The sequence below is a fragment of the Micrasema longulum genome, unplaced genomic scaffold, assembly GCF_059751315.1.
Source record: "Micrasema longulum isolate JH-2025_06_02 unplaced genomic scaffold, ASM5975131v1 h1tg000529l, whole genome shotgun sequence".
Taxonomy (NCBI): domain Eukaryota; kingdom Metazoa; phylum Arthropoda; class Insecta; order Trichoptera; family Brachycentridae; genus Micrasema; species Micrasema longulum.
Window position 1 is genome coordinate 570,771 of NW_028277726.1, and position 26,530 is coordinate 597,300.

Genomic DNA, 26,530 nt, shown 5'->3' on the forward strand with positions numbered 1-26,530 from the left:
CTCATACGTATATTGGTTTCTGGATAAGCCCGACGCCCAGCATATCTCTCTTAAAAATCGATGTTGAACTAATTCAATATTTTTAATGTGAACATCGTAATATAAAGAGCAGATAACAGAGGAATACTCTAGGTGCGGGCGAACTAGGGAACATAAGAGAGTTTTAAGAGTGTTGATATTTTTGAAGTCAGTTGTGCTTCTGTTCATAAATCAAAGGAGTTTTAAGGATTTATTGATAACATGTTCCATTTGAATTGTAAAAGAAAGTTTAGTGTCAAGTATAATACCCAAATTTCGTTTACTAGACAAGGATGATAATATTAATGTAACCTGGCGGATTAGACTACAGTTCTGTGTCAAATAAAACTATAACCCTGAAAGAGTGTTCCTGACTCGATGGCTGGTCTTAAATAAAAGTCCTGAAAAAGACAATCGAATTGAGATATATCGGTCCTGTAAGGTTCGCCTACCATGCTTGAGGTCCTAGATTCGATTCCTGAGAGGGTGGACGTGAAATATTGATTTTAAGGTGATTCTTCACTGCAATATTTCATCGATCTCGGACTGGCACCAGAAGCGTAAGACTAAACACAAATTATCCAAAGACGCTGCAAGTGGAGTGGAAATGCAGCGCACTATGCACCACTGGGCGCGGATAGAGAAATGATATGAGACATGAAAAAGAAACGTAGAAAAAATGGGAAGAAAATACATTTATTAGCAATCCGCTAGCATTCTGATTGCTGGTATTCGGGTGACACAATAAATCAGTATTAGCCGGTAGATCTGGCCTAGTACTCAATACCAGGAAACTGAACCTGAACAGAGAATTATCTTGTCAGCTGATGTAATACAGTGGGTGGCGCACTGAAACTATTGCTAAATATTACTAGTACTGGGTCAGAAGGAGAGTGTTTACAAAAACAAACCAATGCAATCAGGTGCCGAGTTAGAATGAATAATTTTGTATTATTATCGAGAAACGTTTACATTAATTAGGACATATTAAGAAATAAATTGTTTGGAAAAATGCCGAGTTGTTTTTTTACTCGATTTCATTTTGACGAATAAGCGCTGTCAACTTCGATTCTGGTTATTTTTTTACAGTTCATTTATTTATTTATTTACTAACGGACATTGTCCATGTTTACAATTTATAGGGTTTAAATATTACAAAAAAGAATAGTTAAAAACATTTTTTAAAAAAAGAAAAGAAGCATTGACAAACATAAGGGACATCAAGACAAGATCTGGACTATTTATTTAGTGCTCGTATGGAAAACAATAAAATTACGTAACAATTATCCAACTACGGGGTAAAGGCGATAATTGGACACAATAAAAAACTGTTAAAATAGTGAAACAGGATAATATTCGTTACTAAATGAGGTAGTTCAGTGCTACGGGAAATTGGATTTGAAAATGTTTCTCGAAAATACAATGTGTGAAAAATTTTATAAAAATGAACTACTTTAAATGACGCGACAAGTTCTTGTGAATCGATTCTTTGGGTGGGGGTCAAATCTATAACAGCAATGACATACATGTGTTGCGATAGATTTACGGTTTCCGGGAAGCCATTTTTTTCAACGTTTAGTGTATTTTAATAGCTACGGGGGTCTACAGGTCACGACGTCTCACCGACGAGAACTAATGACGTCACGGGGGGAGAGATTTTAAAATGACTTAACTTTTAAAAATCATAGCAACAAGAATACGATACATAATAAAAAAAAATTGGCTTAGTTGACAGTATATAAACAAACAAAAAAACCACTTAACTTTTTCATTATACCTTGATAAGAAATCCTATGTAGCTTTGAAACTAATCGGTAATTAAATAAATATTAAGTGGTTAAAAACAAAGTTTTTTAATTTTAATTGTTTAATTAATTACTTATATTTTCATACTGCCGGCGTTGAAAAAGTTATAAAGTTTAATTTTCATTTGATGAAGTTTTCTTGGGATAGGAAAACAAGAAACATAGTTAAAGAAAGATGTTAAAAAAAAATACACCACAACAGTTGTTGCTTAAATATCGGGTTGTGGTCCCGTGGCTAGTGTCTCGGACTCACGGACCAAAGGTCCGTCGTTCGAATCCCACTCTACCCCAACTTGATTCCATTTTCTAATAGTGAGTTATTTACAACTCGTTGAGAATGGCCCTCAAAATGAAATATTTGGGTAAATCATAAGAACTCAAATATTTCTTTCTAAAAAAAAAAAAAAAGAAAACTATTAAAAAAAAAAAATAATAAATACAGCAGAAAGATGAAGATAGACATTTCTTAGATTTTTTCTTGCAACTGGCGGGAATCAAACTCACGAAGCGAGTTTCACAGTTGGTCATCTCTAACCACCTGCGTCTGTAGTATCTTGATCCAAAAAAATATTTTTATTGTATATGTAAAAAAAAATAATTCTTTATTGGTAAACATCCCATATGTTCGAAAATGAACCCCAATAGGAAATTAGCTAAACATAACGTGGAATATTTATATTTAGCTCAGACGAGTGTCTGTTGCCAAAAATGACACGATTTTGTTTCTTTCCAGGTCACTACAAGATCGACTCTCTAGACCAGGTCATGTTGAGCCTGCGCGCCAAGTACGGGAAGGTAGTAAAAGTCAGTGGATTATTGGGCCATCCTGATCTGGTGTTCGCTTTCTCTCCTGAGGGTATAGAGACGGCCTTTCGCAAGGAGGAAGTTCTTCCGCACAGGCCGTCAATGCCATCCCTTAAGCACTATAAAGGCACTTTGAGGAGGGACTTCTTCGGGGACAATGCCGGTGTTATAGGAGTGTAAGCCGATGTTTTTAATAATGTTTGCAACAAAACAAAGAAACTTTCCATTGGCTTAAATTTTTTAATTGTAAGTCACAAAACTATCGCTCGGGTTTTATGTGAAAAATTACTTTAAGTACAGAATATTACGCAAACCAAAACGAGTAAATATATTGTAAAACAAGCATAATTTTGAAAACCTATTCAATAGTGTTACCTAGTATTTGGAATAATTTCGAGTTTTCTACGACTTACATATTTCTTATTTTTTCGCTGAATTTGTTTAAATATTCGCTCGTTAGCCTTTAATGTTGAGGTTTGCATGTCATTATTAAACAAACATGATCAGCAATAATAAAATTCGTAGAAGTAAATTGAAAACATAAAAATGACAATCATATTTTCAGAATGATTTGTCAGCGCAACAATAATTAGGTTTTAGCAACGTCACTCGATTTTTCGTTAAATATTCTAATATGTAATAACAAACCAGAAAAATAAACTATATTCGATCAAGAATAAATAACATCAAAACAATTTTAATGCAATTATATACATGGTTTTAAATAATTTATTTTTCTATACAAGGCAATTTAATAAATAAATCCTGAATTAATAAATGCGAGCAAAAGGATGTTTGTTTCCAATGTACCAAAGTTATACATCCTTGATCAACAATGTCTATTTCAGAACGGTTTCCGAACCGTTTACCTACTATAAATACGTATACATTACGCTCTGTTCATTGCGGACGATCAATAATCTTGTATTTCGCGTCAATTAAAACGTTTTTTGCAACTATAAGCAATGGAAATAAAACTATAAAATACCGTAAGTTTTTACTAATAAGAAATAGTAAACGAAAGCACGAGTATACAAGTCGATTTTATAGACTTTAAACAAACGATTCAATGAAATTAGCCTAGCCATAAACATATGAAATGAGTTACAAGCACGAACATTTCCCGTTGTATCAAAAAATATACAAGAAAGCCTTGTGCGGAGAAAATCGGAACTATTTCTAACGGATCTTGGGTAAATTAAAAATAACTCTCGCAATCAAAAGCCCTCCAGAGTAAAAGCTTTTAGCTTACATTCAGCTTTAGCCGATCACTCGACTTCGTGCAGTTTCCCTCTCCAACTACGTAAAGTGAAGTGCTCTAGTAATATCAAGAGCTATTGGATACGTCTCCTGAATGCTTTTCTAACGGAAAAATATCAAAGAAAGTAGAGGGTTTTTCACAATGCAATCGTTTTTATGGCTATCAAGTGACGAGGGAAATTATACACTCGCTTCCCCTAGTATAAGAAAGGTTTTACATTACACTAGAAGGGTTCGAGTTGCATCTTCACTTGTCGCTGTCGGAAATATATTGAGCGTTGTCGGACGTATTGAGTTTAAATCGATAGAAAGTCTAATGGATTACATTATAAGTCAATTTTGAAGATTTTATCGCAAACGTTCAGATAAACGGATTTGAATTCTGAACGCGGCCCTTTGAGCAGATTATCGGCTGTGATTGATGATAGGAGACGGGTACCTAAATGGAAAGGGTGAAGTTAAATTATTAGAAAAATGGTTCAAGGAACTTTTTAAACTCCCTAACCTGGGGAAGCGAGATTAGGAGCTGTTCGAATTTGTTTTGGATCGAATAAATAAGTTAGTTTGGTAAAATATTATTAATGAATAATTGATTACAGGCATGGAAAGCCATGGGATGAGTTCAGAGCTAAGGTTCAACAAGTATTGCTACAACCATCTACAGCTAGAAGCTTCGTGGGACCACTTAACGAGATAGCTGATGACTTTCTCGAAAGGTAAGTAATAATTATCAAAAACGATGATTTACAAAATACTACAATGTCAAGATGACGTGTGAAAGTTTATACCATTATGTTTCTTAGATTACATTACGTAGTAGATTCCTAATAAATAAATCCATAAATATACTCCAGTTCGGAACTCAATACGATCCCCGCGATTAAAACTACCGAGAATGTTTATTTTAAAAATATAATTGTTTTATTTCTAGAATAGAAGAATCGTTGGATGAAAATAGCGAACTCCCAGATCAATTTCTCCACGAAATATATAAATGGGCACTTGAATGTAAGTAGAGGGTTATTATTTATTCTATAAAAAAACGCGAATGTGGAGAAATACAGAACTAAAATAAAATTATCAGAAAAACCTACAACAAGGCTGACAAACATTTAGAATATATTTATACCGAAATCTATTTCTAATATTGGAACCAACGCGGAAAACTCGTTTGAAAATACTTAAAAATTGGATGAAAAAAACACGAAGATTGTTGCGATATTTCATGTTTGAATATCGCAAAAAATAAAACGATGTATGGAGCATATTGATGTACGGTTGCGAGACATGGTGCCTAACCGAAAGAGATAAAAAAATACTAGAGGCCTTTGAGATGTGGTGTTATATGTTGAGCTGAAGACGGCTGCGGAAAATAGAGAGCAGGGGAGGACGAGATGCAGGACTTTGCTGCTAACCAATCCTCAAGATTGAGACTTCAAAGAAGAATACGATAATTTCGAACTTATTAGTGAATAATCCCTTTAATCTAAACCTATGGTACACATACCTTACTTACTAAGTACGTAAATATTTTTAATATTATAAAATCATTACGTTTAAAGAAGGTTGTTAAAAAAAATATGACAATCAAAATACCCTGAACGTGAAAAAATAAACCGGGTAAATCCATCGGAATCGGGTAGTAAATGATGATATTGCTGGACACAATAAACTAAATTAATGAACGATAGTACTACAAAAAACGCAAAAAAGACCATAGTTCATTGTGGAGTCGCTAGAAAATTAAAATGTATTTAACATTTTGGGTACGAAACGGATACTTGTTGATGCGTGCTGGATTAAAGGTTCGAAGGTTTTTCTTATAAAACGAAATTTTATAGAAGGCGAAATTTGAAAGAATCCATTCATGTACATCATTAATGTTTCACACACGAAAAAATGTGGATGTTTGAAAGTAGGCAAATTGATGAAGGCAGTGCAGAGAGCGTGATCACTTAAACTCAGGTTATAAGCATAGTAACTTCCTAGATAATCCCCACCCCTGTTTAGATAATACATAAATCATTATTTACATAACACTTTGTTTGAATTTTTCTTGACCTTTTAGCTATAGGAAGGGTGGCCTTGGATACGCGATTAGGCTGCTTGGATCGCGATCTTCCAGCGAACTCCGAAGCCCAGCGCATCATCAGCGCTATCAATACATTCTTCTGGAACGTGGCAGAAGTGGAACTGAGACTGCCCATTTGGAGGGTTTACAAAACTAAGGCGTACAAAAAATATATTGGAGCGCTAGATGAATTCAAAGAGTAAGAGAACATCATAATTTATATAATGGTAAAAATGTTGATTACATAGGGAAATACGCCGCGTTTGACAATATGCCGCACAACCATAAATCGGGAGAAAATTCCTTGGTTTATGCACAGATAGCGTTGCAAAAGCGCCCATTTATAACAGTTACTGATATAGCGCGAAACAACGATTGACTTACAGCTGAAAACCCAAAGTAAGCCTGAAAATATATTAACTTAAAATTTCTTAAAACTATATTAGTGATTAACAAATTACAACAGGGATGGAGAATACCTTAAAGAAGGGAATATGTAAGTCTAGGCACGTGCAGGGCTTATGACTTGTCATTGGCTGGTTTAGGTGGCCATTTTAAACAATGTGTAACATTTACCATTTTGCCTATGTTTGAACATCCATATTTCTTCAATGCTTTCATTTGTTGATTTTAGTGAAGTTAAAGAGCTGAAACATGAGACTTATCACCTTACACTCGTGTAATTGGTGAACCAATACAGTGCCCTATGCACCGCAGGGTGCGTATAGGGACATAACGATGACTTCAAAAAAAGCCGAGACTATCCCATATTCCCTTTCCGAAAAAATCTCTCTCATAAATCTACATTATATTAATTTTATTTATTTGTTCTTCTACAATTTATGTATTACTTTTTTTACTTATAGATAATTTTTTGATTTAAATTATTTATTAACAATTCTTGATGGAATGATGTAATAACTTAAATTTACATAAATGTTCTTAATTTTAAAATACTTGGTACACTTCCATTAATTTGTTTGACCAATTAGCGCTTTCACCCTCTAATGGGCATCTTTAGGCTGTTAATGTCAGTCTGACTACCAGTCTGAAGATGCCAATTAGAGGGTGAAAGCGCTAATCGGTCAAACAAATAAAGTGAAGTGTATTAAGTATTTTTAAATTGATAACTTGTATGTAAATATTAGTTATTACACCATTTAAAGATAATGTTCCCTCACTGGGGTGTCCCGTGCCGAGGTAGACATATTTTGTAATTTTAAAACATGCCTTATTGGACATAATTAAATCGTAATATCAAATACATATAAAACATAATAAACACTCATAAATAAATACACTATAAATAAATGACCTTGATGTATAAGACCGAAGTAAGGACTTGGAAAAACAGGGATGAAAGTAGGCTGAATCCTGTCGAAATGCGATCTCTCAAGCGAATTTATGGTAAAACTGTGTACGACAGATGCACAAATGTTGAGATCCGTACATTATGTAAGGCTAGGATAAGCACTATCGACAAAATCAAGAAAGGAGTTCTGTGCTGGTTTGGACATGTAGAGCGAATGAACAGCGGAAGAACGGCTAAAAAAAATTACAATGCAAATGTTGATGGATGCAGAAAAAGAGGAAGACCGATAAAGACATGGGATGACCAAATCCAACAAAGACTTGATTATGGACATGTTAACAGTCAGAATAATCGGCGCGCGTGCATGAGAAGATGTATGAATGTAGAGGAAGCGAGATCTGTATGCAAAGATAGTGATGTGACGTTCTATCCTCTCATCCTACCTTTACGGAGAAACGGCGTGATGGTTTGTTTGTTTAAATAATAACCTCTATCTATTTGGCCTGATCCATTCATTAATCCGTGGGCGTCCCACCTCCATTATCCATTTAGTAATGGCGATTTTATAGTGACAGTATTTACTGATCGTTCTTATGGACAATGGAAGTAGGTTGTACACTTTAATGGAGGAGTAGACTAATCTTCTTTGACCGAAAGTTGTGTTAATTTTTTATTGTTTTCGCAGCATCAGGATGGTATGTCTGGTAACTCTATTGATTTTGTTTGGTGTCATGGGAGGTATTGAATAATTTTTGTACGCATGCATTAGTAAAACTGGCTTAATTTGTTTTATAGTCATAATATAAAGATTTTCGTATATGTCTAGGGAGCTTGTTCTGACAGGGACTTTCAGACTTCTTTATCAAAAATATCATTGTTTTCCTAAAAGCATGAAATACATATTTTAGCGCATTCAAATGGTCTTGATTAAAATTTCCAGGCTGTGCATGCGGCATATAACGGAAGCGGTTCGGCGTTTGGACGAAGGGGGCGCGGAAGACGAAAGGGCGGGGTCCCTCGTGGAAAGCATCCTCAGGCAACACAGGGATCCTAAGATGGCGGCGGTGTTGGCCCTAGACCTATTCCTGGTCGGGGTAGATACGGTAATTAATATATTTTTACCGCAACCTAGTTACCAGATAACCTAACGAATTATATAATAAATGGACTGTTTCTAAAAAGGATAAAAATTTCAGGAGGTTTAAAGACAACGGGAAAATCCCCAATTTTGATGATATAACATTAAAAACCCAACTATTTTTTTTCTCATTTATTTTAAATCGTAAATATTATGTAAGAAATATTACGTTTAAGAGATAATTAACGTAATTTAATGGAAGTTATTAAGGTAAATTAATTTTTAAAAACTCAAAGGTCAATGCATGTAAACATTTGTAATATGTTTCGTCGGTCTTTTGGTGTAATGGTCAGCGCGTTTGCCTACCCATGCGAGAGGACTCGGATTTGATTCCCGACATGGTTGATATTTATTTAAAAGGGTGTTTTTATACAAGAATATTTTATAGTCCCTGGACTGCTGCCTGAAGCCTAAGACTGATCATATTACCTTAATGTAATAAAAATGATCAAGATACGCTGCGATTGGTGTACCAATGCAGTGGCCTATCCACTATTAGGTGCGGAAAGGGAATGATGATGAGATGAATATATATTTTTATTTATTTAAAGAAGTATATTATTAGTGTTCTTATAATTTACCCAAATATTTCAATTTTGGTGGCTATTTTGGAGTTGTAAATAGATCACTATTAGAAAATGGAAATCAAGTTGTTGTAGAGTGTTCGATCCTCGGACCTCTGATCCGTGGGTCTGCAACACTAGCCAAGGGACCACAACCCGATTTAAATAATATGAAGCTTCTCATGTCATGACTTTTCCATTTACCCAGCAAAAAAAATTGCAGGTGGAAAATCGATATTCGAACCTGCACTTTATATACGTGTCTCGATTACGAAAGAAATATTAGTTCTTTCGCACTTTATATCAATTTAACGCGATGAAATTTTTTATACACAGTTTGTTCAGATTCGTTGCCTTTCTGTTAATGATTTCCTTTCCAAGTTGAGTTTAAGTTTGACGGGTGAATCCGCATCCTCTGGCGGTCGTTAGCGGGCGCTATTGTGACCTAAGGGCTGCGCCGCGGCGCCCAACGGGTTAATCCATCTCTGAATGGGTGCAGTAGGGTTGTTGAATAGCGAACGCCCACCGCCGCCCACCGCCGCCCACCGACCGCCCTCGGGAAATATGAAAACCGACCATTCAAAGGAAGTTAATGCGCTGGTGAAAAGAAAAAAAATCGAGCTAGCGGAAAGCAACTAATTACTCTGCCTATCTCTCTTTTTCTTCCTTGTGATTGTTCTTAGTTGCAACTAGTATATTTATGCTATCGTTTACCTTTAAAAAATAATTAATAAATTATCCAACTAATTTTAGATGGCTGTGTTAAGATAGTGGGCGGCATTAATTACGTCAATTGAATATTTTGATGTAATCCACAATGTGTTAAGTTTGTCCAAATTTTTTTAGACAAGGACTGGATTTAACTCCCCGGGGAGTTGATTATTAACCGTTAATTAACATCTCCCCACGGAGTTGGATCCAGTCCTTGTCTACAAAAATTTGGACAAACTCAAAATGGTCTTTGAAGTATAGAAATTGAACAAAAATTTTTTTCAGTATGTAGTCACATCCGAAACCACAATGATCAGTATGGGCAAGAAGACATATTAGCATATTAAAAAAAATATTTAAAACAAATAAAATTGTTGAAAATAAAATATTAAAAAAAAACAAATGGTTGCTTACTTCTGCAGGGGAGAAGTGAGGGGAGCGCGGCGCAGTATCAGACTCCTCCCCTTCCCCCCCCCTCGTTTCACCCCTGCAGAAGTAAGCAACCATTTGCTTTTTTTGATATTTTATTTTTTTAAATTTTATTCGTTCTAAAAAAATATTTTAATGTGCCAATATGTCTTCTTGCTCATACTGATCATCGTGGTTTCGGATGTGACAGGGTTTAAAGAACACTCTGTATAAATTTAAAAAAAAATATATATATTTATATGTACATGTAATAATTAACGTTAGTATTCCGCAGCAAACACGAAATCGACAAAAAAGTTTTAATACTCGTAGCTCTTTTGTTTATATCCCTTCAAATAGACGCATTTTTGTATTAACAGTCATATTTGACATATTTGAAGATATTATAAGATATTAAATTTACTGATCAATATATCTTTAACCTGTGCAAAGCAATGCCTAAGAATCACTAATACTAAATTTGGATAGCTTTGATAAAACATAATTTCGTAGAGAGATAGACAGAACGTATATAAAATGAAATGTTACTGGATAGATTGTTAACATGGAGAGTGTTACCATTAATGATTTTTTTTAGCGATTTTGTAGAATTTGGCACATTATGTTATAACATGTAAACGTATGAATTGGGTAATTATCACATAAACGAGTTATTGCTGCACCCTAGTTTCTTGCTAGCTAGTAAAGAGAGCGTCACGCTACATCCCGCATTAACCCCGGTAAAGCATTATTAACTAAAGGGTTGGTACTAGTGGGGAAAATGGTATATGGCATACGCCCAGCGCCAGCGCTGCGGGAAACATGCGACAGTACGTGATTATTTAAAACCACAACTACATTCCCGGGTAATAAAAAATGACAGAAAGAGAACAATGAAACGGAGAAAGTATTACTTAATAGTATGACGATATTTGTTTTAATTGAAACGTTAATAGAGAAATATCACTTTTATTTTTATTTTTTTTATTTTTTTTTATTGAAATTTTTTAACATAAGCATTCTTCTAAACAATTTTTTTAATTCCCGCCAAACTGCAAAAGCAGTTTTTTGATAAACCCTTACGGGTTACGCACATTTAACAAAAAATTTTTGCTTTAAAAATTCATCATCATCAACATCGTTCCCTTTTCGCACCTAATGATGCATAGGGCACTGCATTGGTACACCAATCGCAGCGTATCTTGATCATTTTTGTAACATGAAGGTGAGATGATCAGTCTTACGCTTCAGGTACCAGTCCAGGGACTATGAAATATTCTAGTGTGAAAACACCCTTTACATAAATATTTCATATCAACCATGTTGGGAATCGAACCCTAGACCTCTTGCATGACAGGCTAACGCGCTAACCATTACACCACGATTCCGAAATTCATATTTTTTTATTTAACTTTTTGTACATAATGTTATTTGTACATTGGCGGGCTTATTGCCAAATGGCAATTTCTTCCAACCAACCAATAAAATAAAAGTTTTATTTTTATAATTCAAGTTACAGAACATATTCGATAGAAAAAAAAGATTAAAAATTTAAAGAAATATAAAAATAGAAATAAACGTATTTGTTTATAAATTACCTTAAATCGAAACTATAACTCAATGGGAAAAAGGAAAAAAGAGGAAAGAGGAAAGAGGAAAAAGGAAAGGAGGAGAGATTAAGGAAGAGAAAGGAGATGTTTCTTCAGACGTGATTTAAACAGAGATAATGTAGTAACATCTTTGATGGTGGATGGGAGATGATTCCACAGTCGAGCCGCATGGACACTATATGAGTTAGAGAAGAAAGAGGAATTGTGTATGGGTATTAAGAGAGTGCCTTGAGAATGAGAACGAAGAGGTAAACCATGAACTGATAAGCGTTGAAATTTTTCACACAGGTATATAGGAGCGTTAGGACTATGAAGTACATTGAACAGAAGTGAGAGGGAGTGATAGTCTCTCCGCTGTCTAATTTTGAGCCATTTCAGTTGCCTACGATAATCAGAAATATTCTACTGTTAATGATTATATTTTAAACATCTTTTGTAAAGGTTGTCTAAGTCTTTTGTTTAGTTCTGTCTGGTAATTAATTGTATAATTTCAGTCCCTGGTTTATTAGTCTCGACTGTCCTTGTCTTGTTTTAGAAAGTTGAATATGAAATTTTTCTGATATTCTCGTATTGTGTCCATGTTTACTACCATTTTTTTTTAAATTTTAGTTCTTCGTCTACAATTACATTAGTGGCTAATTTATGAATAAATTTTAAGGACATACTACGAATACCGATAAAAATATATAAAATGGATTTAGTATAATCAATTGTATTTTCAAAATCAATATGGATATTGTGGAGAAATCTTTTCATACATAAATTTAAGAAAGATTTTTAAAAAGTACATCACTAGAAAAACGCGACATTTTTGGCCTTCATAGTTGTGGCGTCAAGATTCGTGACAATGTTCTAAACAAATTTGAATGGTCAGGAAAAATAAACATAAATCGTGACGTATTAGGGACGTGGCCAATCGATACCGGTAAGGGCAGGTATGAAGGTAATAAAAAACTAAATAAGATATTGTTAGAAATTGAATATCACAACCAAAAATAAAAGAAAATACAATTCTATAAAAAAAAGTTTAAACTAAAATATTTCAATATTTAAAAAAAAAAGTATTACCGAAGGCATAATTTTACGTAGAAATAAAGGAAAAGGTCACAAAAGTTGATGTGATTTAAAATGCATGTATTTCTTTTTAAAAACAAAAAATTAAGATTTTACTTTGGCCACTTTCATGTTTAATTTATTATCTTCGAATCGTTACTACATGTTCAATGCTTAGTCTTTATATGAGAATCCAGATACCTAACTTTAGTCTAAATCTGAAATGGCGTATTCATCCGGTCTAAAAGTAAACATATTTTAGTTATATAAAACTTTTAAGAATATTTTTTTATAGAAATAGCTTTAACAGTTATTATTTTTATCTAATTTATGATTGTTTTTATTTTATTTGTGCTCTATTTTTAAAAACATTCGTTTTAAAATGGCAAAATCATATGATTTCCTCATTTTGCGCGCGTTTTACCCAACTTACAGCCTTAAACAATTCTTCCTTATCTTACTTGGGAGAACACTCGCGTATCTCTACGATTTCTTTGAGCGAAATATACCACAAACTTATGTATTCTTTGATATGAATTTAGTAAAACAGCGAACAGAACACTGCAGGAACTATGATGCTAGTGTTCTTCTTATATTTTTAAGGGGCCAAATAAGCAAATACTACAAAAAATACTGCATTAACCCATTTTGTTTTTGCTCTCCTGCGAAATGGCTAAATTAGTCTGACCAAAGTGTACTTCGGGAGGTGCGAATTGTCGATGATGGGTGGTATAAATTTAACAAAGAATCTCTGATAAAATCAGTGTGATTTCAAATTCAGAATGGGCGTTCGTTTCATATATATATTTGTATTATAGTCAGGTATTCATGAAATAAAATGATACATACCTATTTAGAGTTTTTAAATATTACTGATTTGATTCAAGAAATGGTTATAAAAATACTTTTCATGTCGAGATAATTTTTGTTAAAACTGTAGTGCATGTCAACATTTAAAAAATATTTATACTGAAAGGTTGGCATTTTTCGTCATTATTTATGTACGTATATATTTGTACATTGTTTTTTTACGCTTTGTTTTATAGCCATTGCAAAACTTTCGTGAGCACATGTTCCGAACGGCCTGGTTTCCTATCCAAGAGATAAGTTTAAAGTTTAAACTTTAAACCTGGAGATCCTTTCACAAAAAGTGGTGCAGCGGAGCATTAGGCAAGCCGGTGGTTATTTTTGTAACGAGTAAATAACAAATTTGGAATGCGGACACACGCCGCGCCGCCCGCAGTGGTACTCGCCATAACAAGAACAGAATGTATATCGATGCATTGATCTGTTGCGAAACATCAAATTCATTTGTGTAAACAGTTTCATAACAGAAAGGGGAGAGTGATCTACTTTTCCCTTAATTGCACCTCCTTGTTAAAACATATTAGTGAAAAAAAAACATGTTTACCATAACATAAAATGACATCAATTCTGCACGGACATCAATTCTGAACGGATAAAATTTCATTAAACAATAACACCGACTGTAATACAAAATTATTTCAAAGTAAGTTATCTTAGGGATGTACATATCATTAATTAATTAAGAAATTTTAGGTATGCTTCAAACATGTTCAGCAAAGCGCAATTCATTATAAGTATACCTTCTCACGATTTGAAACCATTTAGAAAACAAAATCAAACAAGAAATTTATTTATCACATAATAAAAAATCTTTACTTTGACTCTAGCCAGAATTTATTTTATTATTTTGATTCATTTCAGCAAAGGTGCCATTTAACAGAGTTCACAGGAATTTATTATATATATATTTTAAATGAATTTATACATTTAAATACATCAACTAGGAGACCTAATTAACTCTGAAAAAGGTTCGGTACAGTTTCATTTTGCTGCATTTAGATTAAATAAGTATTTATTTAATAAAAATAATATTTAGTTAACAAAACTACAATATCTTTACCTAGATTTCTCTGGATTATGTGTAGCCTTCCTAACTAGGTACAACCTGTTTTGAGGCAGACATTTTTTGTGTGGAGCTAAATAAACTAAATATTTGCATATTTATTTTTATTTTAGACATCAGTATCCCTGGCTTCCACAATATACCAATTGTCAAAGAACAAGGACGCGCAGGGCCGGTTGCAGGAGGAGTTGGCAGAACTACTGCCCGCCCCCGATACACCCCTGACTGCCAAGTCCCTGGATAAAATGCCCTACCTGAAGGCTTGTATTAAAGAAACATTGAGGTAATGAAAATTTTATACTAATGGCGGGTTTGATGTAGAAAACATTTTTTGGAATTCATGTAACTATCGTCAGAATTATTATTTTTTTGTTAAAACGTTATTTAAAACAAAATCAAAAGCATTTCTTACTTTGTGAAAGTGTCAAATCATCATAAAATCAATAGAAGCATTTCAGTTCCAGGCATTGAAACCTGATGATAAAACTTATTACAAAATTTACCTAACTTACTTCCATAAGGGAACTTGTACATTTTTGGTATGAAATTTTACAATAATAGAATAGTAATGCCTTATTTTTAATATCTTATAGTATTTCCATTTTTGGATAGTAAATACAAATGTTTTATATAAAAAAAAATCATAACTTTGTCTAACAAACCTCACATTGTAATGAAATGCCAAATTGTACAATAAATATTGCTTTCAAACCGAAAATTCAAACCTTTTATGAAAAATATTGAAAATATGGACAAGTTTTAACGAAAATTGGTTTAACTGATATTAGTAAATATTAGTATATAACCACTTACCGACTTTTTTAGTCTACCGGTTTCGAGACGTACGTATTGGTTTGTTTGTTTCTCGATACAATTTTTATTGCATCTTATTAAAATAAGAAATTGCTCTATGACTTTCCGATATAAAACTGTTATGCAACCAGCAATTTTGTATGTCTTTAATATAAACATTGATTGAAGGCTTCACAAAACAATTTTTCTGTAAGTTTTCACGAAAAATATTTGGTGAAATATTTTTATTCTGCCAGTAAATTCGTTATGACTAAACTATAAACGGAAATAGACTACAGAATGTTCAAAATAGCCAGATTCAGTGGAGTGTACAAAAGCACGTCATGTATTCCAATGCACCTGGTTTATATCGAGAAAATGTAATACACACGTTCAATAATAATTTATAAATAAACCAAATATTGTGGCGGATGCCTCTGCGTATCGAGAAGTGTGCTTAGTTTTAAATTGATTCGTTTTTGCACAGACAATAATCGTATTTTTATTCAAATTAATGAATGATCGTAACGCTAACTAGATGGTGTTATGCAAAAGTGTTTTAAGTCACACCAATATTAAACTGAGATAATTGATGTTAAACATCAGGCGCATTTTACAAAAACATGATCAATATTTTTTTATTTTTCTGAAAAAAAAAAGAAATATTTGCGTTCTTATTATTTACTCAAATATTTAAATTTTTGGACTATTTCCTTTAAGTCGTAAATAACTTGTGCTGGAAAAATGGAAATCGAGTTGTGGTAGAGTGGGATTTGAACCTCAGACCTTTGGCCCGTGAGCGTGAGTCCACAATACTACCACGGAACCACAACCAGTAGTTCAGTCGCCTTCTGTTTGATGCGCGTATGCGGTTTCTGGACTATTCTCGATTTTATGCTTCCAACACAAATCCCCAAATTAGGTGTCTTGCGGGGTTAACACATTTTTGCAATATTGTTACTAAGTTCGCCACATATTGATTTTAATTCGCAACAATACGTATAGCATCAGCAGTGTACATAGTTTTAAGTCCAGTTGCATGTTCTTGGTTAACACATCGAGGTATTACAGAGAATTCGTAAGTTTAAACTCATCAAACTATTTTTTCAAAGTAAGAATATCAGTTTTGGATCATGATTCTGGCATAATTTTTTTTGTGGCTTAATACATTTGCATAATCAATTGTAATGTGTTTAAGAATGTGAGAAAATTAAACAAAAAATAAATATATATCATATATGTTTAGTTGAAAGTCTCGATATGAGAACGTTTTAAAATATAATTTATGATATTTTTTTATTGGTTTTTAGAATGTATCCAGTCATATTGGGCAATGGCCGATGTTTACAATCAAATGCGGTCATAGGAGGATACATGATACCAAAAGGAGTAAGATTAAGATTAAGTCACTGATTTATTATAAAGAAAAAAGCGTTTAACTAAATACATATTTTAATTACAAGTTTATAGCAACATTTAAACTTCAAATTATGTTTTTCAAGGGTTGCAATACTTACAATACAAATATCTGGCAGATTTCATTAAATAAAAAAATATGATGAACAAGAATTTAGAATCATCTAAAGCCTGTTAAAAAAATTGTTATAAAAATACTTAATAATAAGAATAGGGTGGGAAATTTAATATTTAAAATCTAATTATCAAAAATAAATCAACGCCATGCGTTCATTTTAAGAAAAACACAAAAAAATTTTTTTTATGGTGTTGGTATTTTTTGCTATTAGATTTAGAGTGTCTAATTACTGTAGCATGTCTATGACTCTACATCATTTGGCATTTTGTTTTCCAAAATCATATGAAACTACAAACGATAAGGGTTAATTATATTTTCGGTTAAATGCAAAACTAGAAAAAAAGATTAGCTGATTTGGCAAAATGCTGGCTCTGATTCATCTTGATCTTCAATCGAATTATTTAGTTAACTTGGTTATAAGATTGGACTCATCATCCTTATTTACCTATCAGTGGTGTATAGGGAACTGCATTGAAACTCCAATCACAGCGTATCTAGATCATTTTTGTTGCATGGAAGGTAAGGCGATCAGTCTTACGCTTCAGGTACCGGTCCAAGGACGGCGAAATATTGCAACGTTAAACCACCATTAAAACAAAAAACTAATGCACTTCGCTAACAAAATTATCGACTTATTTCGACGATGCTGTTTTCCCATTTTCCAGACCCACGTAATATTTCCCCACTACGTGGTTTCCAACGACCCGGAGTACGTCCCCTCCCCGGAGCGCTTCATCCCCGAGCGGTGGCTGAAGTCGGCGGGGCGCGCCGCGTGCCCGCACGTGCAGAGCGCGCAGGACCACAAGGTGCACCCTTTCGTCACGCTGCCCTTCGGCTACGGTCGGCGCACCTGCCTGGGACGAAGATTCGCCGAAGCGGAGCTGCAGATAATGCTAGCCAAGGTACACATAATGGTCACTACGACATCTTGTCGACGGGAAAATAAACTAGCATTCTCTACCATTGCTGCAAAGAGGAAATTCACATAGACGGTGGCGGTGGCGGCCATTAAATTTATCATTTGAGCCCATAAGTGATCATTTAAAAAAAATGGTTAAATTTTTGTATTCAAAGTATGAGCTTTTTGCCTCTTCTTTTTTACTAAACTGTTTTGATATTTTTAATTGACGTGGATGTTTTGTACATAAAGAACTAGAAAAAAAGGTTTTTGATTATACAGATTTTAGTTTGATTTTGTAATACAGAAACTCCTTGATGATTTTTCAAATATTTGATATTTTTTTTGCACCACAACAGGCCAGGAGGCTCAATTACAGTGGTGAATAACACCACAGAACACCCAGGCTTGAGAAAAATCACATTTAATTTTTGTGTTTTCACCGGGAATCGAACCCGGTACCTTCCGTGTATGAGTCAAGCCTCTTGACTATTACACCACGGAGGCCGAGTTACTTTATTTATTTATTTTTAATTATAATAAACCTACGTATATAGTTTTATTCCACTTTTATGTATAAATGTTTACCAGTGACCGGGTTTCGTCGTGACCGACATCGTCAGACTGGTGGGAGACTAAAATTTATGAATAAAAGTGGAATAAAACTATATACGTATTTTTATTATTATAATTAAAATGCAGTTCCACCAAGAAATGTCAGTAGAAAAACTTAATCCATTTTTTTCATGTAGCCATGGGTTGGGGGATTTTTCTCAACATATGCGTCATAATAATAATAATAAAAATAATAAATATGTATGATTACCGCAGGGCCATTTTTGTATAAATAACCGTAAGGCAGCTTTACATTACAAGTAATATAAAATAAATGAAGAACTGATAAAATCATTTGGACTTTCTCATATAATATTCTCCTTTTAATCATTTCGATGTATTTTTATATGTGAAAAAAATAAAAAGGTCATTAAAAACGTAAAGTTCTACGTTGCATGTAAATCTCGAGAACAAATAAAATAAATAGCATAATTTTCCGTTCACTTTGCAAAGAAGTTCAAATAACTACAGGTACAAAAGTTGAAGGTCTTCCTTATGTTTAAAAGCTGCAATGGGGGCAATTGGGGTCAATCAAGCTGCATACGCAGTTTATGACTTAGTTATATACATCCATCACCTTATTCATTGAAGATAAATTATAAAAGTAAACAATAAATAGTATTATTTACCTATAGAGGTATTTCGTTTAGCAAGTATGGAAATGCGAAAATTCCGCTTCAAATGAATACAGCATTTAATATTGATTATTAAATACAGCGCTGTTTTAATACACTCTGCTTACGGAATTGTTCAGTTATGAATAGTTTTTCAATACGCTCGCATTAAAAATTATATCGTGCATAAACGTATTCATTTTGTTGGGAAAAAATCGATATTTAATTCCGCTGAAAAGTTAGAATTTTCCCTTTGCGGCAAACTGCGACAAGACGGTTCACTGGCGCCGTCTGAGGTCACGATAGGGGAGCGGAAAGGATTGAAAAACTAATATACTCAATTTACATGTTATGCTTTTGTTTAAAATAACTTTTTTACACGATTTCCTTTAAAAAGAGGAGATTCTTAGGGTATCCGAAGAGTGAATGAGATGTAACGCATTGTCCACGCACCCTTCTCTCCCTTTAACGGAATAGAGTTTAATTTCTTTAGAGATCATTGACTAATTTGGAACTTCTTACATGGGCAGTTGACATTTCCCCTTAATGTTCAAAATTACTAAATGTAATAAAAATGCCGACCAGTTTCAGAATTCAGAACTTTTCTTTTCCGTTTCTTTGTCAAGGCGTAAAATAAACCAAATATTGCGAATGGGCGCCAGTAAATAGTAAACAGTAAACTCGTAGCCATGTATTGATCCATTCAAAATTTTTATTGATGGAAGATCACAAAAGGGGGTGTTTCAAATATGAATTATATTAACCGAGATTCGTTTATATTTTACAGATATTTCGGAAATATCATGTGGACTTCGAATATGCTCCGTTGACCTACAAAGTGACCCCGACATATGTTCCCGTGGAGCCGTTGAAATTCAAGATGACAAGATTGGACAAATAATAATATCTAAATAATTATTTTACAATACCTGAACGAGAGGTTAAGCACTCGATGACTTTTAGTTAAATTGCATTTAAGTTTATAATTCTATGTATTATTAGAAAAAAAGCATGTTTTCGTTTTAAGTATCCGCAAAAATGTAACTTTTCTTTGTTTTAACAAGAAAAAATGTTAGTTTTTAATAATTTGACGATAACATGATAAAAAAATAGTTGATAATTTAAACATAGGTACGTGTTGTTTTTATATTTGAAAACTTTGGTTTTTCATGTTTGGTATTTTACATAATGTTATTAATACCTACTGCGTGAATAATTGATAAAACCATGGCAAAAACATGAAACATTATGTAATGTTTTAAAGCATTCAGCTTGACTTTAAAATAGCTCCGTAATTTACTTATGAGTATTCAAAATAAATTATTGTAGATGGCAAAATTAATGTTTTGTTAATTCACGAAAATATAAAAAACGTTTGAAAAATGTATTTAATAGAGAAAGAATGACAAATTTATGCAATTTGTCAACTTATAAAGATAGTATCTATGTACAATAGGTGTAATAAATTAAAATTTTGGTACTGTCATACATTTTATATTATTTACCTACGAACCAACTCATTTAGGCTTTAATTTTGTATTAAAACAGTGACACTCGTGAGAAATGCCGTTTGTGAATATTTAGATGCAAAACAACAATATTTGTTACTAGCTCAATTTTAACATTCATAATAAAAATAATAAAAAAAGACACGATGCTTGATGAAGAATGCGAATTTGATTTTAAAATAATAATATTTTTATTACAGCTCGATTGGGCGGGAAGTGCAAAATCCAACCGACCATATCATAAGTACATAAAGTATAGGTACATTATAAAAATATAAAAAGGTTTTTGCATAAAAATAAATATTTATATTTATTGATAACATTGTGTATATATTTATCAAAGACAGAGATACAGTTTATAGCGACACAACCAGGAACGACCCATGTCCGTAAACTTGACCCGACTCGCTAGAAAATCCGTGTTGAGTCGGGGCACTTGTAATGCATTCATAAACATACATACACATATACATACATGTATATAAACAATGTTTTGAGTTTGTCGAAAATTTTGTAGACAAGGACTGGATTCAACCCCCTAGGGAGCTGTTAATATTAACATATTACAACAGACATGAAGAATAACAAATTACAACAGGGAATGAGAATACCTTAAAGAAGGGAATATGGAAGTCAAGGCATCCACAGGGCTTATGACCTGTCATTGGCTAACACCCAAAATATAAACATATTGATAACAGTGACCGTGAAAACCTTCGCACCTATTTAACCAAACATTTTTAAATTTATAATCACACTTCGTGCACCTAAATTTGTTGCATCAGAGAGGGAAAACATTTTGAGAAGGGAATACAGAAGTATATTAATTTACAGGACTTATGACCTGTCATTGGCTGATCTGAATGGCCTTTTTACATACTGTGTAACATTCACCATTCTGCCTGTATTTGAACATCTATATTTCTTCGACTCTCATCTGTTGACGTTATATATATAAATATATATATATATATACATATAGGAATAATCCGCTTAGCCTCTATTTAGAGGCTTGTCAGCAGGTGGGATAGAGGGGATATGGAAGGAGGTAATGAAAAATACGCTACAACACCCAGATCAATTGAGAAAAAAATCTGTCGGGGAGTTTTTTCTTGCAACTGGCGGGAATCGAACCCGCGACGCCAGTTATAGAGTTAGCCGTGTTACCAACTGCGCGACGGCGCCTGTCTCTGTATATCTGCATATAAACATAATATTCATACTATATTTTATATATACATATTAAGTTTATACAGTTAGAAACTAGCTTAAATATATGTATCTTCTCTTTAAGACCGTCGAAATATATCCGACCTTCTAGTCCTATTTAAAATTCTTAACTCACTCTTTGATGCGCCTGAACTATTGAGCTCAATAAAATTAAATATCCCAACTAGAAACCTCAGACAATACTTACTCTTTCATACCGATAAACATAGAACTAACTATGGTTTTCATTCCCCTATGCCCAGAATTCTTAGGTCTACCAACTAACATACCAGTCTTGATTTCTTTGATAACAAGTTGTCTTCTTTCAAACGATTTCTGAATCAAATTATATTAAAAACACCTCTCACCCGCTCCACTCCCACAAAGTCTACTATATACCATTTTGTCTTTCTACTTTTCTTTACAATAATTTTCTATGTATAAATATGTCCTTAAAAATGCAAACTGGGCGTATATATAAATAAAATATCATACTACATATCTTTAATATACTATACAAAAGAATTGTAAATATTTATTTTTTAAATACGTAGTTTTATTGTGCCAAGTCAGAAATAAGTGAAATGCACTTGACAATAATTGATTATAAATAAATAATGCCAAGCTTCAACTGAATTATGGGTTTAATATTTTTGAATTTGTAAAAGTAATATCTTTGATAATAACATTTGGAACAATTTAATTATTATTGTTAACGTCAAGTTATCATCGTGGTATTCAATGAATTGCGCACGAGAGTAATGTTTAAATGTATGAACAAAAACTGGCTAGTCAATTTATGATGTGTGAAAAAAATAACGTCGAGAGAACGAGAGTTGAATCGATTAATTTGTTCGCAGCCAGCAGCTGTGGATCGGGAGGATAAGAAGGCGGGGGGAGGGAGTTCAGGGAATAATGAAACTCTTGTTTGTATTACAAGACGACCAGAGTAAACACGAAATGGTCGGAATTAGCGTAGAAGGTAAACACCAGGAATTGCGCGCCGCACTGCTCAAACTCTACAACTGATAAATCACGGGGTTATTCTGATGTTCACTCTAACCATTATGAAAATCCATTCAATTGATCAACACCTTATCGGAATAATGCAACAAGGCACATGCTTACAAATCTCTTAACACCCTTTGCCGTATGAGGGTACAAATTTGTCCGGGCGTAAAATAACTCATATATCGTGAGCTTACAACGAAAACTGGCCAAGTCAGAATTCTTATTTGCTGGCAAATCAAGATTGAAGTAATAAAATAAATTAAAGAATATTGATGTTTTTTGTTAATATTTCTTGATAAAACTCCATAGTTAATGACTCCCAAAATTAAACTGTTTGGCAAACTAGTTGTAAATATTTATCTTTCTGTCCCCTGTAAAAATACTTATTTGATCTTATCTCCAAAACATGTTAAGAATAGTATAAAAACTGTAAATGTTGTAAACAATTCACCAGTCTTGAAGATGCCTACTTAGGCAAAAGCGCTCGTTGGTCGAAATAATAAAAAGTAAAACTAAACCAAGAAGTTTCATTGATTAATTTATTTATAATTTTATCATAATCAATAAATTAAAGAACTTTATTTTTAACCACAAATTTTTATTTAAATTAAAAGTTCTTCATGTTGAAAATAAAATATTGAAATGAGACAACTTGGAAATTAAAAAAGCGATTCATAATAAGAAAAAAATAATAAATAACCAAATAAACGATATTTCTTTTATCCCGCTCCTGTCTACGTTTCGAAGGTATCCATCTCACATTACCATCCTCTCAAGAAAAAAATACTTGATTTATTAACCTCATTGGCAGCACACTGATAAAAGACAATAGGAAAGAATTCAATAGTTAAATATACCTTGAGAAAGAAGCTTGTTTAGCTTTGAAACCGGTCGATGGAAAAAAAAATTGTTAAAAAAAGTTTATTTATTTATTTATTCATTATAATGAATAACCACAAAGTTAGAGCTTCAAATATAACATTTATACAAGATCGAAGTGTTCACATAGACACGCAATCATAGTTTTGCTATTTAGTGCACTTTTGATTGCAAGTTTCTTTTGCTTAACGTAGTACAAAGCATTATCAATGTATTGTGTCGGTAAGGAAGTGTTTTGATTTTTTCAATATTTCTTGTAGCAGATGTTTATAAACTGACTTGATCAATATTCATATCATCTAAATATTCATAATCAACTATCAATTTTGTAAAAAACTCCAACACGAAAACTTGGTAAAAAATTTCAAAATTCGACTTAACCTCTTTTCGCTGTATGCTCACGATATATCTTAAACGAAAATGCATTTGATGTAACCAATCACTGCCGGTACATATTTGGACGTATTTTAGTAGTTTCGCCCATTTCTAAGTAACTAGTTTCAAAAAATGATTCCTGGGATCAGTTTTGCGTAGAGCTGTCACCCGCTTGGTTGCGTAAAATTACTTTTCCTTTACAAACCTCAATATTACATGTAATTATGATAGCAAGTAAGGTTTTTTTTTCATATATTTTTGTGGTTCGACATAATGCGGGCTTTTCATTTAGTTTTGTAAATATGCCGTATTGAAAAAATAACCACTTTTTTATATTTGCAGTTCCCTAATGGTACAAATTTAAACCACTTTTTCTTTTACATAAAGAGTTTTAAAAAAACAAAAAAAAACCAAGAAAAATACATAATCGTTTTGAAGCTGTAAATAACCCGTAGATAGCATAGCGAATTCTTAATATGTGTACTTTGAGTTGACCTTTGACCATAATGATGTCCAATGTTTAATCTAATAATGAAGTTGTGTGACTACATTTGAAACAAGTTTAGATCCTATAAAAACGTATTAATTCAAACTTATTCTTCTTAAAGAAATTAATAATAATGCTTATTATTATTATTATAAATGATTTATAAAGCATCATTTTTGCGGTTCACCTACCTCAAGAGCGCTTTCAAAGGTGATTTTGTGAACGCATATTTGAATTCAACTTATACTTAAAGCCTCCACAATATTTATTTTCGTAGTTGTTTTGAGCAAAGAAGACGAATGAGTTTGCAAGCTAATAGAACCAAATTGACCACTACTTAAGGTAAATCTAAATACTTTGACTATGTAAAAGTGGGTAATTAACAAGAGACCAAAGTCAATGTTCGGAAAAAAGCCTAAATGTCTTAATAACGAAAAATATCCAATTGTCATCCACATGGTGCTAAAGAAAAAAGGTTTGCTGACTCACTATTTGGCAGAATCGTTGAGTTGGTACTCATTGGATCGTCCGAAGCACTCCTGTACACCGTGGTCCGCCCACAGTCTCTTCATGGCGGCCAGGAGTTCTTCGGAAAAGGCTTCCGTGTCTTCCATACGCTGGATGACGTCGAACACCATCTTGCCATCAGTCTGGAAAAGAAATATTGCGTCATTAAATCATCACCCAAACAAAATCTTACATAGCCAAAAAAATTAACTGGCTGCTAAGTTAAATTTTAATTTATTTTATAGTTTTACACATACAAAGTGATGTATTCTCGAATAGGCGCCGAAATGATGAAATGAAAAAAATGCCCGCTACAGAAAATAAGCTTAGCTGGACCATTTACTTTGGTTTACGTTGAATAATTATGTTACACACTGGTAAATTATTGATAGAAATGGTGAATGTTACACAGTGTGTAAACTGATCACATAAACCAGCCAATGAGATGTCACAAGAACTGTAAATGCCCGGACTCCCATATTCACTTCTCAAAAAGGGTTCTTCATGTCCGTTGATCATTTTTTTGTGGTGTAGTGATTAGCACGTTAGGTTCAAATATTTACAAAAATTATTAATTAAATGCTAATAACGGTAATTATGATCATATGGCGTGGCGCAATTGGTGAGACGGCCAACTGTGAAACTAGCGTCGCGGGTTCGATTCTTGCCCGCTGCAAGAAAAAAGATCCCAAAAATTTATATTTTCTCAATTGGTCTGGGTGTTATGGTATACATAATCTCCTTCCATATTCCTTATTTCCTATCTGCTGAAAAGCCTCTAATATAGATGCTAAGCGGGTTATTCCTTTTTTTTAAATAGATATTTGTGTTCTGATGATTTATCCAAATATTTCATTTTAATGGAAATTTTTAACGAGTTGTAAATAACTCACAATTAGAAAATAGGAATCAAGTTGGGGTAGAGTGGGATTCTAAAATTCGATATTTGATCCGTGAGTCCGAGACACAAGGCACGGGACCACAACCCGATTCTTCCCTTAAAATATATATATAAATATATATATTATTAGATGTGCATATTGGTAAAAATGTTTAATTGAATTTGAATTAAGTCCTTTCTTGAATTAAACTATTTCTTAAAAATATGCAAATAAAATATATTTATACATATATAAATATATACTATTTAGTACATAGTTAATTGTAATTTTTGTAACAGTACTAATAACGCAAAATTATTACTACAAAATAAATTTATTTGCATTTATAGTTAGGATAAATAATACGAATTTACATGAATTAAACGTAAAATATGGATAATTGATTGAATTGTTTTTTTAGTATATAAATATAAAAATTGTCGTAAAAATAGTTTGTTAATACAGGAATAGGCATACATAAATAAAAAGGAAAATTAATATCTTGAATGTGAAGAAGAAGCAAAATACAAAAAAATA

The 26,530-nt window shown here is 32.9% G+C and overlaps 2 protein-coding genes across 2 annotated transcripts in view; one reads left to right on the top strand and one right to left on the bottom strand.

Annotated features, from left to right (window-relative positions):
* The window catches only part of LOC148280839 (putative cytochrome P450 49a1), a 34,657-nt gene extending 14,035 nt beyond the window's left edge, over window positions 1-20,622 (top strand). Inside the window, exons 3-11 of the mRNA XM_088227712.1 lie at window positions 2,557-2,803; window positions 4,487-4,603; window positions 4,819-4,895; window positions 5,956-6,157; window positions 8,211-8,373; window positions 14,797-14,966; window positions 16,786-16,864; window positions 17,675-17,911; window positions 19,924-20,622. Coding sequence (XP_088083838.1) covers window positions 2,557-2,803; window positions 4,487-4,603; window positions 4,819-4,895; window positions 5,956-6,157; window positions 8,211-8,373; window positions 14,797-14,966; window positions 16,786-16,864; window positions 17,675-17,911; window positions 19,924-20,037 — 1,406 coding nt within the window. The 3' untranslated portion in view covers window positions 20,038-20,622. The remainder of the gene's footprint in view (window positions 1-2,556; window positions 2,804-4,486; window positions 4,604-4,818; window positions 4,896-5,955; window positions 6,158-8,210; window positions 8,374-14,796; window positions 14,967-16,785; window positions 16,865-17,674; window positions 17,912-19,923) is intronic.
* Window positions 1-25,251, bottom strand: part of Galphao (G protein alpha o subunit) — a 97,327-nt gene extending 72,076 nt beyond the window's left edge. The window contains exon 1 of the mRNA XM_088227714.1: window positions 25,095-25,251. Within this exon, the coding sequence (XP_088083840.1) occupies window positions 25,095-25,243 (149 nt within the window). The 5' untranslated portion in view covers window positions 25,244-25,251. The remainder of the gene's footprint in view (window positions 1-25,094) is intronic.
* Window positions 25,252-26,530: the final 1,279 nt, after the last annotated feature.